General features: G+C 33.3%; 1 protein-coding gene across 7 annotated transcripts in view; it reads right to left on the reverse strand.

The window, feature by feature from the left end:
* LOC134696802 (CREB-binding protein-like) overlaps positions 1 to 15518 on the reverse strand; it is a 43092-nt gene extending 27574 nt beyond the window's left edge. For 3 of the 7 annotated variants that reach the window (XM_063558753.1, XM_063558755.1, XM_063558749.1), the window contains exons 1-10: positions 14986 to 15518; positions 11818 to 12491; positions 11252 to 11401; positions 8981 to 9260; positions 8503 to 8640; positions 8128 to 8349; positions 7022 to 7214; positions 5109 to 5244; positions 4126 to 4234; positions 3022 to 3119 (exon numbers count right to left, since the gene is read on the reverse strand). In XM_063558753.1, coding sequence (XP_063414823.1) covers positions 3022 to 3119; positions 4126 to 4234; positions 5109 to 5244; positions 7022 to 7214; positions 8128 to 8349; positions 8503 to 8640; positions 8981 to 9260; positions 11252 to 11401; positions 11818 to 12491; positions 14986 to 15079 — 2094 coding nt within the window. In that variant the 5' untranslated portion in view covers positions 15080 to 15518. The remainder of the gene's footprint in view (positions 1 to 3021; positions 3120 to 4125; positions 4235 to 5108; positions 5245 to 7021; positions 7215 to 8127; positions 8350 to 8502; positions 8641 to 8980; positions 9261 to 11251; positions 11402 to 11817; positions 12492 to 14985) is intronic. The other 4 variants (XM_063558752.1, XM_063558756.1, XM_063558751.1 and 1 more) reach the window with 4 other exon arrangements.
* Between the last annotated feature and the right edge of the window lie 288 nt (positions 15519 to 15806).

A 15806-nucleotide genomic window follows, 5' to 3' on the forward strand; every position in this document is an offset into this window, starting at 1 on the left:
CCCGCGAAAATAACCCGCTATACGGTATAAGATTTCGTAATTTTTTTCTCTAAATAAATTTTATCTTTTACCTTATAGAAAAATAAAGGTCACCGATCATTTACACTCACAATCTGCCTTCGAAAGAAGCATACATTTTTGAAAAGGTACTTTTTTCTGTTGAACTAATAGGAGAAAAAGAGGTAATATCGAAATAACTAGAGGCTCTAAAGAGCCTGTGTCGCTCACCTTGGTCTATGTGCATATTAAACAAAGGACACAAATGGATTCATGACAAAATTGTATTTTGGTGATGGTGATGTGTTTGAAGTTCTTACTTTACTGAACGATTTTGCTTCTTACAATTATATCTATCATGAACTTTGCCCATTAGTAACAGAGAACTATATTTGGTAAAAATTTACATAAATTTTCCAAATTAATGAAAATTGTTAAAAATTGACTACAAAGGGCAATAACTCCTTAAGGGGTCAATTGATCATTTAGGTCATGTTGACTTATTTGTAGATCTTACTTTGCTGAACATTATTGCTGTTTACAGTTTATCGCTATCTATAATAGTATTCAAGATAACCAAAAACGGCAAAATTTCATTAAAAATTACCAATTGGAGGGCAGCAACCCAACAACCAGTTGTCCAATTCATCTGAAAAATTCAGGGCAGATAGATATTGACTTGATTAACAATTTAACTTCTTGTCAGATTTGCTCTAGATGCTTTGGTTTCATAGTTATAAGCAAAATCTGCATTTTACCCCTATGTTCTATTTTTAGCCGTGGCGGCCATCTTGGTTGAATGGCCAGGTCATCGGACACTTTTTTCAAACTAGATACCCCAAAGATGATTGTGGCCTAGTAGTTTCAGTGGAGATTTTGTAAAAGATTACTTAGATTTATGAAAAATGGTTAAAGATTGACTATAAAGGGCAATAACTCCTAAAGGGGTCAACTGACCATTTTGGTCATGTTGACTTATTTGTAGATCTTACTTTGCTGAACATTATTGCTGTTTACAATTTATCTCTATCTATAATAATATTCAAGATAATAACCAAAAACAGCAAAATTTCCTCAAAATTACCAATTCAGGGGCAGCAACCCAACAACCGATTGACCGATTCATCTGAAAATTTCAGGGCAGATAGTTCTTGACCTGATAAACATTTTTATCCCATGTCAGATTTCCTTAAAATGCTTTGGTTTTTGAGTTATAAGCCAAAAACTGCATTTTACCCCTATGTTCTATTTTTAGCGGTGGCGGCCATCTTGGTTGGTTGACCAGGTCACGCCACACATTTTTTAAACTAGGTACCCCAAAGATGATTGTGGCCAGGTTTGGATTAATTTGGCCAAGTAGTTTCAGAGGAGAAGATTTTTGTAAAAGATAACTTTAATTTACGAAAAATGGTTAAAAATTGACTATAAAGGGCAATAACTCCTAAACGGGTCAACTGACCATTTTGGTCATATTGACTTATTTGTAGATCTTACTTTGCTGAACATTATTGCTGTTTACAGTTTATCTCTATCTATAATAATATTCAAGATAATAACCAAAAACAGCAAAATTTCCTCAAAATTACCAATTCAGGGGCAGCAACCCAACAACCGATTGACCGATTCATCTGAAAATTTTAGGGCAGATAGATCTTGACCTGATAAACATTTTTATCCCATGTCAGATTTCCTCAAAATGCTTTGGTTTTTGAGTTATAAGCCAAAAACTGCATTTTACCCCTTTGTTCTATTTTTAGCCGTGGCGGCCATCTTGGTTGGTTGACCAGGTCACGCCACACATTTTTTAAACTAGATACCTCAAAGATGATTGTGGCCAAGTTTGGATTAATTTGGCCAAGTAGTTTCAGAGGAGAAGATTTTTGTAAAAGATTACTTTAATTAACGAAAAATGGTTAAAAATTGACTATAAAGGGCAATAACTCCTAAACAGGTCAACTGACCATTTTGGTCATGTTGACTTATTTGTAGATCTTACTTTGCTGAACATTATTGCTGTTTACAGTTTATCTCTAACTATAATAATATTCAAGATAATAACCAAAAACAGCAAAATTTCTTCAAAATTACCAATTCAGGGGCAGCAACCCAACAACCGATTGACCGATTCATCTGAAAATTTCAGGGCAGATAGATCTTGACCTGATAAACATTTTTACCCCATGTCAGATTTGCTCTTAATGCTTTGGTTTTTGAGTTATAAGCCAAAAACTGCATTTTACCCCTATGTTCTATTTTTAGCCGTGGCGGCCATCTTGGTTGGTTGACCGGGTCACGCCACACATTTTTTAAACTAGATACCCCAATGATGATTGTGGCCAAGTTTGGTTTGATTTGGCCCAGTAGTTTCAGAGGAGAAGATTTTTGTAAAAGTTAACGACGACGGACGACGACGACGACGGACGACGGACGACGACGGACGACGACGGACGACGGACGACGGACGCCAAGTGATGAGAAAAGCTCACTTGGCCCTTCGGGCCAGGTGAGCTAAAAAAGAACTTAATTACAGAAATTGCTTAAATTTTACAATTATTTAGTTAATGTTTAGTTTATTTGAAAACAATTAAAATATAGGTAACCAATGAGTAAAAAAAGATATTTCAATTTTAATGCCGAAAAATTGCATTTTTGCGCCAAAGGGAGATAATTTGGAGCTTTTACAATGAAATAAACATTTCAAAAGTCATCTAGTACCAAACCAAATCGATTTGTTTGGTTAATTTTGGTATCATATCATAAAGTAAAAACTAACAGTAAAATGAATAAAACTGTTATATACAAACAAATGTCTAATATTTTTGCTGAAATTTTTGTACCCGCGAGCACCCTTAAGTCCTCTTGTCAGGAAAAACAATTAAATATCTGGCATTTTTTTTATATCAAAAAGGAAAAAGAAAGTTGCTTAATCAAATAAAAGTCAATTCAAAAAATTATGCCTTATGCTGTGGTGGTAACATAAAAAAAAAAGTTCATCAGTAAAATCCTCTTTAAATGCTGTATTACCTGGGTTAGAGTATTTTGATCCAAACCTAAAGCTGCACGAGGAGCTCCAAAAGGCTGATTTTGTTGTGGTAAACCACTAGCATTTATCAAAGGTCCATCTATAAATAAAACACAACAATTTATACAACCAACAGTAATACTAAATAGAATACAACATCTGATAAATCAGTTTATCGCTATTTTGTGCATTTTTCCTTTGATCTTTTTTTGTGATAATTTTCATATCATGGTTCTCGCTTGATATGGAAAAATTATTGCTAGAAACTAAAGAGACCATGTGGCGTTGCTAACGAAATTGACATTGAAATTGACAATGTCGTCATAGGTAAAATAGCGATAAACAGGTTATCATTGGTCATCTCAACTCGATTGCTTTTCTCACTTTCGCTGAACCAGCTCAAGCGAGAAAATCAATCTCGTTGAGATAATCAACGATAATCTATAAGGATTGTATTGAGTGTGTATGTAAAGGTAGAATCATTGGTTAGCTTGCTTGTTAGCTGAACCAAGAAGTCAATATAAGGTAATGTGTACTTCCTCTCCTTTGAGAGTAGACAAGTCAGACGCATAAACAATCTATCTGTCTATTGGACTTGGCTACTTTGAAAGGAGGCTATTATACCTAACCTAATAATAACTTCATGGATCAGCTAGCAGGCAAGCTAAACAAATATATTACCTTTAACTACATACTCAATGCAATCTGCTACAAATTGTAAACAACTAAGTGTTTAACATAGCATACTGATGGACAGTCACAGATTTGAAATAGCACAGACCATTTTTAAATTCTAGAAGAATCGACTTTTTAATGTAAACAAGTATTCTGTGAGTAATATTGCATTGCAATACCATGTCCCCTACCAGTTAAAAATTAATTGTATTTGAACAAAATCCTAAAATTCGATCTATTATTTGCCATGGTGTAAACTTTTTAACAACTATCAAGTCAATATCTTCAAGACTGACAAAAAAGTGTTGAAAACTGATTATTTAATTATTTGCATTGTATCTTATTATAGCTTGTCTATTACCCACCCTTGTATAAAATATTTCTAAACCAGAGGGAAAACAGACAAGTAACAAAATATGACAGATACTAACTTGGACCAGGAGGTCTTGTAGGTGCAGTTTTCATTCTCTGTAATCTTTTCTCTTCAAGTTCCTTTTGAATTTTATATATTTTTTCAGCCAACAGGTGGTAATACTCCTCCTGTAAATAGGAAATCACAACTTAATTTAAATCAATGTCCTCAATAAAAGTTAACATCTCACCTGCAGCATTATTGTTACTAGAAAATACTTAGCTGAAAGTTTGTCTGGAAATGGTCAAACTATACAAAAGGTTCACACGATCAACTGACGTATACCTTATTCACAGTTGTTTTAACATTAAAACATTTTAAAATTCAAGGCTCATAAATATTTAACAAAAGCTCTTAATATTCTGGATCACTCAACTTATATTTTTGGCAAAAGTTCATAATGTAACAAAGGTAATCTTCAGTTCTGGGGACCCATTTTTACTATCTATATGTATTAATATCATATTGCATACTCCTGTTCTTTTTATCAAACAGGTCTAACAACTCCTTACCAAGTGGAATTTAATGCAGGGTTAATCAATAATCATCAAAAAAAAATTCAAGTTAAACTTTTAAGCCAAAAAATACTATCCTGTATCCATAAAATTTGTTACATCTCAAAAATGTCCTGCATCTGTCCAACAAAGTTATTACTTCTTACACAACAAAATTTAGAACATGGATACTTTAAATTATCCAACTATTGACAAAGACATAATACAAATCAATAATTAGGTAGCTGTCAGATACCAATAATGCAAACCATGAAAGTTAAAAGAAACAACTTTGTTGGTATGAGAGAACTTCGTACTTAAGAGGAAACTTGAATTGGTTCAATACATTGTACACCTCTGGACAACCTAAAGAGAGATGATTAGATATATGTTGGGATGTTTTGCATTTAAGGAGGATTAATGACCAACAGAAGGACATTGTTTAGTACACCCTGTATACAAATGAGAGTATAGCAATGTGATTACTTCATACTGTACTCCTACATACCCTACTGTTGGCAGTATCATACATGTCACCTTCAACTTTCCTGGCATATGCAACAAGATTGGTCATTCTTCTGTCCTTCAATGCGGCAGGATCTGGTGTTGGAAATATGGCTTGGACCCTGTCAAATGTTGATAATCTTTATGAAATAAACAGAAGCTTTGTTAGCACTAAGATCACCATATTTTAAGAAACCATTTAATTTTTGATAGATTTTTTTTAAATTATCCTCTCAAAAGAAAGATATTTGAAAAATTTTGTTACATAGAAATTTATCAGACATCAACCTTTTTTCTTTTAATTAATCCATAATTAACATCTCTTTGTTCAAAATATGACTCAATTAAGTGTTAAGATTATGGTGATCTTGAATGCAACTAACTTCTTCTTAAGTATATATTCATTTTTAAACAATATTAAGTTTATCCTATCTAAAAGTACTGGTAAAAGTCATGTAATTTTGCACTGGGTGTTGGCATTATTTATCATTGTCAGACTTCAGAATTTATAAATTAAATAGAACATGGAAAACAGGAATCAATCCAAACGTGTCAAAGAGAGAACAACATTAAGAATTGAAAATCCATCCAAACGTGTCAAGGAGACAACAACTTTTTTCATGCAAATGTTTTCCATGTGCAATAACCATAGATTGGCACATTCCTACCTGGAACAAAAAATGGATTATTGTGCACTATCATGAAGCAATAAGGGTATGTAACAACAATGATGCACATTCATAAAACTCTTTTTACTTTTTAAAGCATGATACAGAGTTCGCGAAAACTTCGTTTGACCCATCGGACATTGGACCGACAAAGCAAAATTATTTGTCAGTCCTACAAAATTTTTGCCAGTCCTAAAAAAATCTGTCAATTTAATCCTAATATAAAATAATAACATATTTTATCCAAATATATCTTTATTATTATTTTTAGTTTTATTTTTCACAGCCACGGACAAATTAATAATGAAGGACACGTTCTGTTCTTCTGATTGTTCTTATAGTCATCTTAACTATCAATTTCATCAACTGAATCATTTTCTCAGTATTTGTTATCTCCATCTAAGATTTCAATCGCCGATTGTTTGCCAAGAACAAATTTAGCAGGCCACATGTAGATCGGCACTAAGTTTTCCATACATAGGTTTCAGCTTGTCTATAATAACAGGAATCCAGTACCGGAAATAACCTGCAGGTACATCTGAAGACCGATGTAAACACGTATTGGAATTAGTTGCGATACAACTAATTACCGATAAAAAGGGAACTACAACGGCCGTTTTTACATCGGTCATCAGGACCGGCACTAGGTTTCAAAATACTGGTCCGAGCCTCATTTTGGCGGTCAGGACCGACAGGACCGACTATTTTCGCGAACTCTGATGATATGTTTAAGTGATAGATTGTAACATGTCATTTTCCATATATGAGAGTTACTTGATGATATAAAGATTGATATTGAGAAGGATATGGTTATATTCTTTAAAGTACTGCTTATTTCCCATACCTTAGAATTCTCTGAATAAGATTTTGTATTCCACTTATACAGAATCAAATAATCATAGGTCTCAGACCAATTTCTTACGACCATCCATTCTTTACCCGTATGATTTATACACAACGTGTTTGACAGTGTTTAAAAAGTCCTCAATTCTTTATTTTCAAAGCAAATTTTAACTCCTGCACTTTACAAAAAAACAAAACCCTGACAAGATCTACAAGATTACACCTATTCATTTCAATTTGTCTCCCTTCTTATCTTGCTAGTATTGTTTATCGATTGTTGCCTGCTTAGCATTTAGGGATGTTAGTAAAAGTTGTTATTCTTTCACAAAGTTTGTTCTAAGTAAAAATTATTTTTGGGGAATATTTTTCTTCATTGTTCTTATATTAGGAGTTGCTGGTTACTTACAATTTGTGAACCAAATGATTTCTTAGGTCTTGAGTTACACTTTGGTGCCATTCTTTTGTTCCCCGTGCTGCCTGTGCCATATTTGGAGCAGGACTTGAACTTTCAATGCTTGCTAAATTTCCTAACGGATTGTTAGAACTTGATATGCTTGATAAACTGTTTGACTGGTTTCCTACAGCTATTGAGTTGAGTCCTAAAACAGTTGTACATAAATCAGTCATCAAATGTACAGCATTTCAGCATAATTGATACAACACTACTTCTTTTAAATCCAATGAATAGAAAGTCAATGGAATCATAGAATCAATTACTGTACATTTACACCGTTTCCCCAAAGTTTACAGCATTTGTGAAACACAGCTCATCATAACTTGATTATTACATTCCACATAAAGGGAGGTGAATACATTACATAAGGGGATAACTTTTAAGATTATAAACTTTCAATGTCCAATTATTACCAGTTTGTCATAAGTTGACATTAAGAAAAGGCCAACAATCAAAAGTCATTTGAGCTGACAGAATGGAAAAAGGTAGCATACACTATATATATCTTGGGTCCTTAGTTGAGGAGTGTCTGCATCCAATAAGAAATATTTAACCAAAATAAGTTCCCTTATTAGTTACACAGCGAAATGCATTGAGTATGTAGGTAAAGGTAATATATTTAACTACATGTAGCTTGCTTGTTAGCTGAACTCAACTGTAAAGTTATTAAAAGATTAACTATACTACCCTCCTTTTGGAGTAGGCTAGTCCTACAGACTTTAAGGAGGGTCATATACCTAAACTAATAATGACATCTGGATCAGCTAGCCAAAGATATTACCTTTACCCACACTCTCAATGCATATTTCTGTACATTATTTTTTTTATAGCATGTTACCATGGTTACTATAATCATTTGTCTAAAGATTAAGATTTGACATCAGCATATAGCTATGTAGGGAGTTAACAAAATCATACTAAGTTCTGTAAAGATTGGTTTCATTTCAAATCTTATATTTCTTTATCTTATATTTCTTTATCTTAATTAACATATTTAGGCATGTATTGCAAACTATTTAACTAAATCATATATTAAACTATAAAATGTTAAAACTTACCTGGTGAATGTGAACCAGCAGGCCTCATGTTAAGACTTTGTTGGCCTCCAGGTTGCTGACTTGGTGACCCAGTGTAAGGCAATCCGAGAGCAGCATATGCCCTCTGCATCTGAATGTCTGATACATTTGGAAGACTCTGTGTGGTGGTAACTGGTTGACTTGGGGAAGCAGCAACAGCAGCAGCAGTAGAACTTCCTTGTGGAGCTGTTAAAACACTACCCGCTACAACAAAAGGGAAAAATTAACGTCACTTTTATCAAATGTTATCATTATTGTATTTCTGTCTTTAATATTTTGTTGACATGACTGACCAAAAAATAATATGAGTGAACATGTGATCTTATGTCTTGCCTAATAACAAAATTATATACTTACGGACATTTGAAGCCCCTGTTGTCCCACCTGGTCTTTTCTGGTCTGAGGCATTCTTCAGCGGAAGACAAACTGGACAATCACTCCTTGTACAGTTTTTCCAATGTGTAATTATCTGACGTGATGATGCACAGTGAGCAACTAAAATTATAAGATAATTTTTTAGTAAGCAGAAAAAAAAAAGAAAAAAAATTCTCTAAAAAACTAATTTGATAATGAAATTAATGAAAGTCAGACTTGAAGTTCACAAATATTGTGTCAATAACTCATAAGCCATGTCTAGTAGTGTTTTAATGAATTAAATTCCTTAGGACCTTCATAAAATATTTATCTCTAATACAACAATGAAGTTCTACTGCATCATGTTTAACAGATTATAAATGTTCAGGTATTTTCTGAGAATCCCTAGAAAAGTATGGGATTCTTACACGGAATTGATAAAATGATTATCCTTCAATTTTAAAGAGGTGAGATTACAAACCTTGGCATGATTTGCCAGCATTACAAGTTGTCATGTGATTAAGAACATTTTTCATGGTTTTACAATGTGGAAGTCCACATGTTTCCCCATTATTCTGTTGTCTTCGTTGGCACTTGTGAGCATGTAACAATAGCACTAATTGTTGCTGAATAAGTTTCCTCTTGTCTGGGTCTGCTGTAGGAGGCTGACGATCTCCACCAGTTGGTCCTGGTAATCCAGCATTCAAACCAGCACCTAATTGTCCACTAATTCCTCCAAGTGTAGCTTGTGGTGAATTTTGCTGAAATAAACAAAAAGTAAAAGTAAGAAATAGAACTGAATAACATAGTTCTACCATCAAGACAACTCAAACCTTTCAAGCAATATTGTTTTTTTCACCAGTAGTACTTTAAGCTACCACAAGGATAAACAAATGAAAAAGTTTGGTTTGGGCCAACATTTGGCCCTGATTATTAAGTTCAATGTTTCGGGGTAAAAAGTGTCTTGAGTTGATGAAAAGACATGTGAAAATTAATAAACTTTTTTCCCAAAATTTTTATTTTGAATTTCAAGCATTGATTTTTACATCCCAAATAGGTCAAAAATGGAGATTTTTGGGACTTTGAACACAATCATTCAGATGTCAACCAAAACAAGACCTAGCAGGGGTTTATCTGGGTATTTTGGGGAAAAGGATCCTGGCCGGTTTTGGGAATTTTTTAACGCGGTTTTCAATGAGATTGGGAAAAACAACCAATATACCAGATGTTAGTTTTAGTGTGTTTAATTCATTAAACATTATTTTGTTGGTGAAAATAAAGTAAGGACTACACCTTCTTTGTTTTTAAATATAACAACATGACATTTGAGTATCAAAATAATGAGTTCTAACTTCTTGAGGATTGTTACACTTTTTTGATTTTGACATGAAAATTTGTGAACTGAAATATTTTGAGTTCTGTATAAAATATATCCTGTTTCTATTTTCTTTTTTTATATATCTTTTAGTTTTCAATTTTAATGTTGCTAAGTCAGCTGTCACATGTTTGGTTCTTTTAATTTCTTATTTACTGTTTTTGATTGCAATTGACAAACCCGGAATTATATACTTGTCCGTTTCCTGATTTGATCTGGTTTTAGTATTTTCCCACCTTTCCTGTTAATTCATGCATATGGCAGCCATTGTTTGTCTAAAAATGTTCAATATGTTTCAAATTGGATTTACACATTACTTGTTGGCGATTTTTGACATAAAGCTAGCAGTTGAATAAAATAAACATCTCTGACATTATATAAATAAAGATGGAAATGAATTTTGTGATCATTTGGGAATTTTGTTCCCAAAATTGGGAAAAATGTAGGGTTTTTGCCGTAGGGAATGGGTCCGAAAACCGGACCCTGTGGAATGCTAGAAAAATCCATGCCTAGGAAACATGGAGCCCTAACACAAAAACATAAGTTTTCATTATAAAAAGGTTTTTAGTATCTAGTCATTATATTAGCTAGTTAACTTGTGATGTTGGTCAGTAAATTCTAATGTCAAATTCCAGCTAGATTTAGGCCAAAAACAAATATATTTCTGTTTCCTATTTCCCGACCGACCTTGATTCAAACCCCTCGACCATATATCTTTTTATTCAATTCTAGAAGAAAATCGTTTCCGGTCCGGTCCAGTATCTTACTATGCCCAAACAATCAAAATGGCTGCTCCCAGCACAAATGTGCTACAACTAAGGTTTTAAAAATGTCAGCACAGCGAGGATTATTCAATTAAAGCTTCTTTAAAGAGATTAAATCATTTTGGGGAACAGGACCCTAACCAAACATGACATTTATAAAACTGCAAATCTGACAGGGAGTGCAAATATTATAAAAAAAAATCAAAAAAATCCAGATCTACCAACCCTGATTTATTTGACTTGGAAGCAGGAAACAGCATATATTTTTTTTGGCGTTTGGGACCATTTTGGGGCCTTATCGAATCTACTCCTTTAGTGGACAAAATGTAATGTTACTGTGTATTGCACAGAAACAAACTTTTGAAATAGATAAAAATATGGAGTACATTTAACATTGAAATGCTTGCAACTTGAGATCACCAATGAGTGCTAGAGTTAGGTCAAGAGGTTTGGCTGAGATTAATGGGGAATCAAGTCTTGCATCCTCATTTTCCAATCAAAATTTGCATACTGTTGTGTTTTCTTTTCTTTTATGGTATTCATTGATTAGTTTTGTGGAATTTGTATCTCCTATACATGTCAGAGATCTTCAAATGAAGATTTAACTACTCACTGAAACTAAGTTGTTGCTTGGCATAGGTGAATGTGTTGTCATGATCGATGCCATTGATGGGCTACTGAAACTTCCAGTTGATGCTGGTTGTCCCATGTTCATTTTGTTCTGTGTAAAACCAAAAGGACTACTCCCAACTGGACCATTCTGCTAAAAATAAATGATTAAATTTTAGAATACATCTACATGTTATTCGCATAGGAATTTTTTAAATACATATAAAAATAAACTAAATGTGTACAAAATAAATGCTCATTATAAATAACTACAATTAACTTAAAATAAATTTCCTTTACATGGACATAGACAATACTCAGGTTCTATAAATATGTTTGTGTCAGGTTCTATAAATATGTTTGTGTCAAGTAGTCAACATAATGATTCCCTTAACAACTATCATTCAGCTTTTTGTATAGCTACCTCTGCCTTTAAAAGCACTCAACACAATTTAAATCCTTTAGTCAATTTACAACTCTACTCTGTGGGGTTGTCATATTTTTCCACTGCCCTTTGGAGAGTCCTTTGGAGATCACAACAACTGTATATACATAAATATCATCACTTACGTTCATAAGCTGTGACTGATTTGAAGCATTTGGCTGTAATCCAGGATGACCCATGTTCATACGAGCTTGCAAATTAGGGTTATTAATGTTATTCAACATCCCTGACTGTGGTAAATTGGACAGTTGCTGGCCTATCCCTGTCCCACGTCCTTGACCACTTACTGCATACTGAGGCCCATTATGCATCATTGGGTTTCTCTGAGCCATGGAATAACCTGTCATGCCACTTGGTATAGAACTTGCGTGAGATCCTAGAGAACTCATGACATTATTACTTGCCATTGTTCCCATACTATTGACTGTGTTGGTATTTGACATCATGTAGCTAGCACTACTTGAAGCAAAGTTTAACTCACTGCCTGCTGATACAGCTTTACCCATCATACTATTGTGTGGAGGTGAAGACAAACTATTCGATAATGGGCTTCTGATACTATTAACCGGATTATTCATCACATTTGGACTTCTGCTTGGAACTGGACTTGACTGAGATGGATTATTCTGTAAAAGAGCTGAAAGCTGAACATGTTTGTTCTGTGACGAGTCCTGTTTACCAATGTGGTTCTGAGTATCATTGTCATTTCCACTGTTCTGATAGCTTTCACTAGGTCCCAAGAGTTCATCTGGGAGATCATTCACCATATCAAATAAGCTCTGACTATTGTAAGTGAAATCTGAAAATAGTAATAAAAATAAAACATGAAACACAGGGTTCTCCCTAAGGCGAGTCCATGAGTCCTGGACTCATCAAAATCTGTTTGGACTCACCATTTTCAAAACTAGTGAGTCCACAGATGCATCAAGATTGAAGTATTTTGTATAAACTGAACACAGTTAAACACAAATATCATCATTTTATAGCAAAAGTTTAAAAGTGATCTGAATTTAATGTCATTTCATTGCTCTGTTAGGAAATGGAGACTAAAATGTTACATTATATTGCAATAAAATATTTTCTTCTATATGTTGTACTCATCATAGCTAAAAATGATGAGTCCCTGGACTCGCCTTCAAAAATCCTTAACGAGAACCCTGAAACATAAATAAGGTCAATAGTAGTACGTTGTATACTGCTGTTCAATAGTCATATATCGCCAACACATGATCTACAAATCACACAGAAAAAATAAAAGAGCAGAGTGAAAAGGTAGGTAAAGATTTTTTTATATACATAAATATCTATCCAATGCTCAAAAATCTTAAGAGTGACTCAAAAATACTTCATAATTTATTTTACATCACATTTTTGACATGAAATGTCATGAATGAGCTTTGTCTGTTTACGTATAATAATTTGAATTTCTGGATTGGCGTATTCAACTCAATGCACAAGCCCATAAATCTGATTTCACTAGCAGTTTTTTTCATTCATATTATCAACATGAACCCAGGGGGTCCCCTGACATGTTTGAGGCCCAAATGTGCAACAGTAGAAACACACTAAACCGTAATGCAGGTTCATTACTAACTACTTCTACAACATGAATTTCTTGATCCCTACCAAAGTTCTTTTAGTCAGTGGCAGTGAGTGACTAATATGAAATTTCTACGGGCCTAATAGCTGCATATAATTTAAGATTTTTCAGGCTATAAGAATTTTAAAGGTCTTAAGCTTTGGAATACTGAAAATCTTTAAAAACTGCTGATATATGCAACTAAAACATGACAACCTTATAGTTGGAGAAATTTGATTTGGTGATCCAACATCAATTTCTGTCAGTTTGCAATGTCAATATACAAAACCCCACCACTCTTTAATTAACAGCATTCCGAAATAAATGAAACCAAATTAGAATTTATGACATAAATGGAAATAAATTAAGGTTCTAGTATCTATTGTTTTGATTCTAATGATGAGTGACTGCTATCAACATATCTGACATCAAGGAAGCCTTACAAAAACTTTTTTACAGATTTGAGACATTTTTTCTCATGAATATCAGTGATGTTCAGTATTGACAGAGAAAGCTGCATTACTAGTCTATGAATACAGTACAATACAATAGACATCAAAGACCAGAGGTGATTTTTTTTGCAGACTTCGATTTTAAAATCTATGATTTATGTACAAATGTATCAATTCAGCTTCCAGCTACATCATTTTCAAGTTATGATGTACAGTAGTGTCATCCTGTCAGTTCCTAATCAACATCTAGAATACAAAATATGAAAAGCTAGCTGTTTGAAATACATGCAGGATTTGTTCTTATAGGACCAATTCAGAAATGGTTTTAGATCTAAACTGAAAGGATGTTGACTGCAAATGTCAATAACAAATACATTAAGCTGAGAATGCAGATGAATACTTTTGCTATTATTTATTTAGTTCATATAAAATCTTTCAATCTTGATTTGTCTTTCATTTGGACTCACCAGTTTTGAAATAGTGAGTCCGGGAGATTTTCATGAGTCAAGGACCCATGGACTCACCAGCATGTGTTTCATGATAAAATACACCTTATAGTATTTCCTGGTTGCCCGAAAATCTGTTGCGCTTGAATTATTGACATACAACAATTACTTTTTCATTGTGGCGTTGATATTTCATATTATGACGTCAAAATGATGTCCAGTAATTGCAGACAAATGGAAATAAGGAGTATATCATTCAAATCGCATACACCTTCAATGTACTAATGTAATGTTATATGGCAGCAAGAGATGATTTATCAATCTGTGATTTAAGCTGATTTACCATGGGGTTAGACTAACCACATAGTTAATACATAAAAAAAATCATCAAAATTTACTGGTTGTAGGTTATCATGACATGTGACAAACTCATTAATTAGTGCAATCAACATTCAAATTAATCTTTTCATTTGCATTTGCATTACAGAAGAGTTAAATGTACAAGATTAGCCATTTCAAAATTATATATATCAACATCAAACTCAGAATTGTATGAGCCCTTTTGTAAACATTTCTACTTTCACTTTAAAATTTACAAATATATTAGTTTCTTTTCAATTGCTAAGAACCATCAGCGTTTAAATAGTCAAAGTCACTATATTTAACAATTCCTGACCTGAAACATACCATAGGCATAGCACAAGGTGGAAATATTTCATTTCAGAAACACCATGCTAAATATTACTCTTTACACCTTACGCCATTGCTAACCAATATTCAAAATAAAACAAACTTTTAAATCAAATGAACACATACTACCTCCATCTGAAGATGCGCTTAATGCTGTTTTCTGTCGCTTTGCTGCTGGTGGCCCATCGACATTTTCTAGGGAAGAGAACTGGTCGGCCATGATGGTAATTTGCTTGTTTAGTCTTTGGTCCTGGTGCAGACAACGCAAAAATATTCAAAATATGTTATGATCCACAATCCAATATGTGATAAAATGCAAATAAATTCAATTTATGTAATGCAAATGAAGCCATGATGTCTGAAGGGTCAATGTAAATCGTTTTACATCACAGAATTTACCAGTTTTCCATTTTGGTTTTTTCACAAAGCCGATATATTCCGGTGATTATCGCTTCACATATTTACAATCTAGAACAAACTGATAAATTCCAATAAAAATATTATTTTGAAGAAAATGATAATCCAATCATAGTTTCTACGATGAAAAATTGGTTCTCTATTACTAATAAAGAGTCCCAAAATTCGACGGAAAATTCTAATTTCACCAACTTAAGATGGCGGCTGTTGATGAAAAGTTTTACGCTTGTCACAGAGCACAACGAACATAACCGAAGTAGAATTTTCTTGACGAAAATAACCACGTGACACCATTTTTACACTCCTGATTGGACTACAATGACGCATCGGTGCAATAACGGGTCATTAACGGACTATACGGAAAAGAACGAACTTAAATTATGGGAAGGATAATAGTGCTCGAAATTATAAAAATTGAAATGAAATAATTTAATAGATTTTGAACAATTTTTACATGTCTATATTGAATTGCCTATTATTTGCGATATTTTAGGAATATAGACAATTTAAATCTAGAGTTTGACAGAAGT

Source organism: Mytilus trossulus, chromosome 14 (genome assembly GCF_036588685.1).
Source record: "Mytilus trossulus isolate FHL-02 chromosome 14, PNRI_Mtr1.1.1.hap1, whole genome shotgun sequence".
NCBI classification, from domain to species: Eukaryota; Metazoa; Mollusca; class Bivalvia; order Mytilida; family Mytilidae; genus Mytilus; species Mytilus trossulus.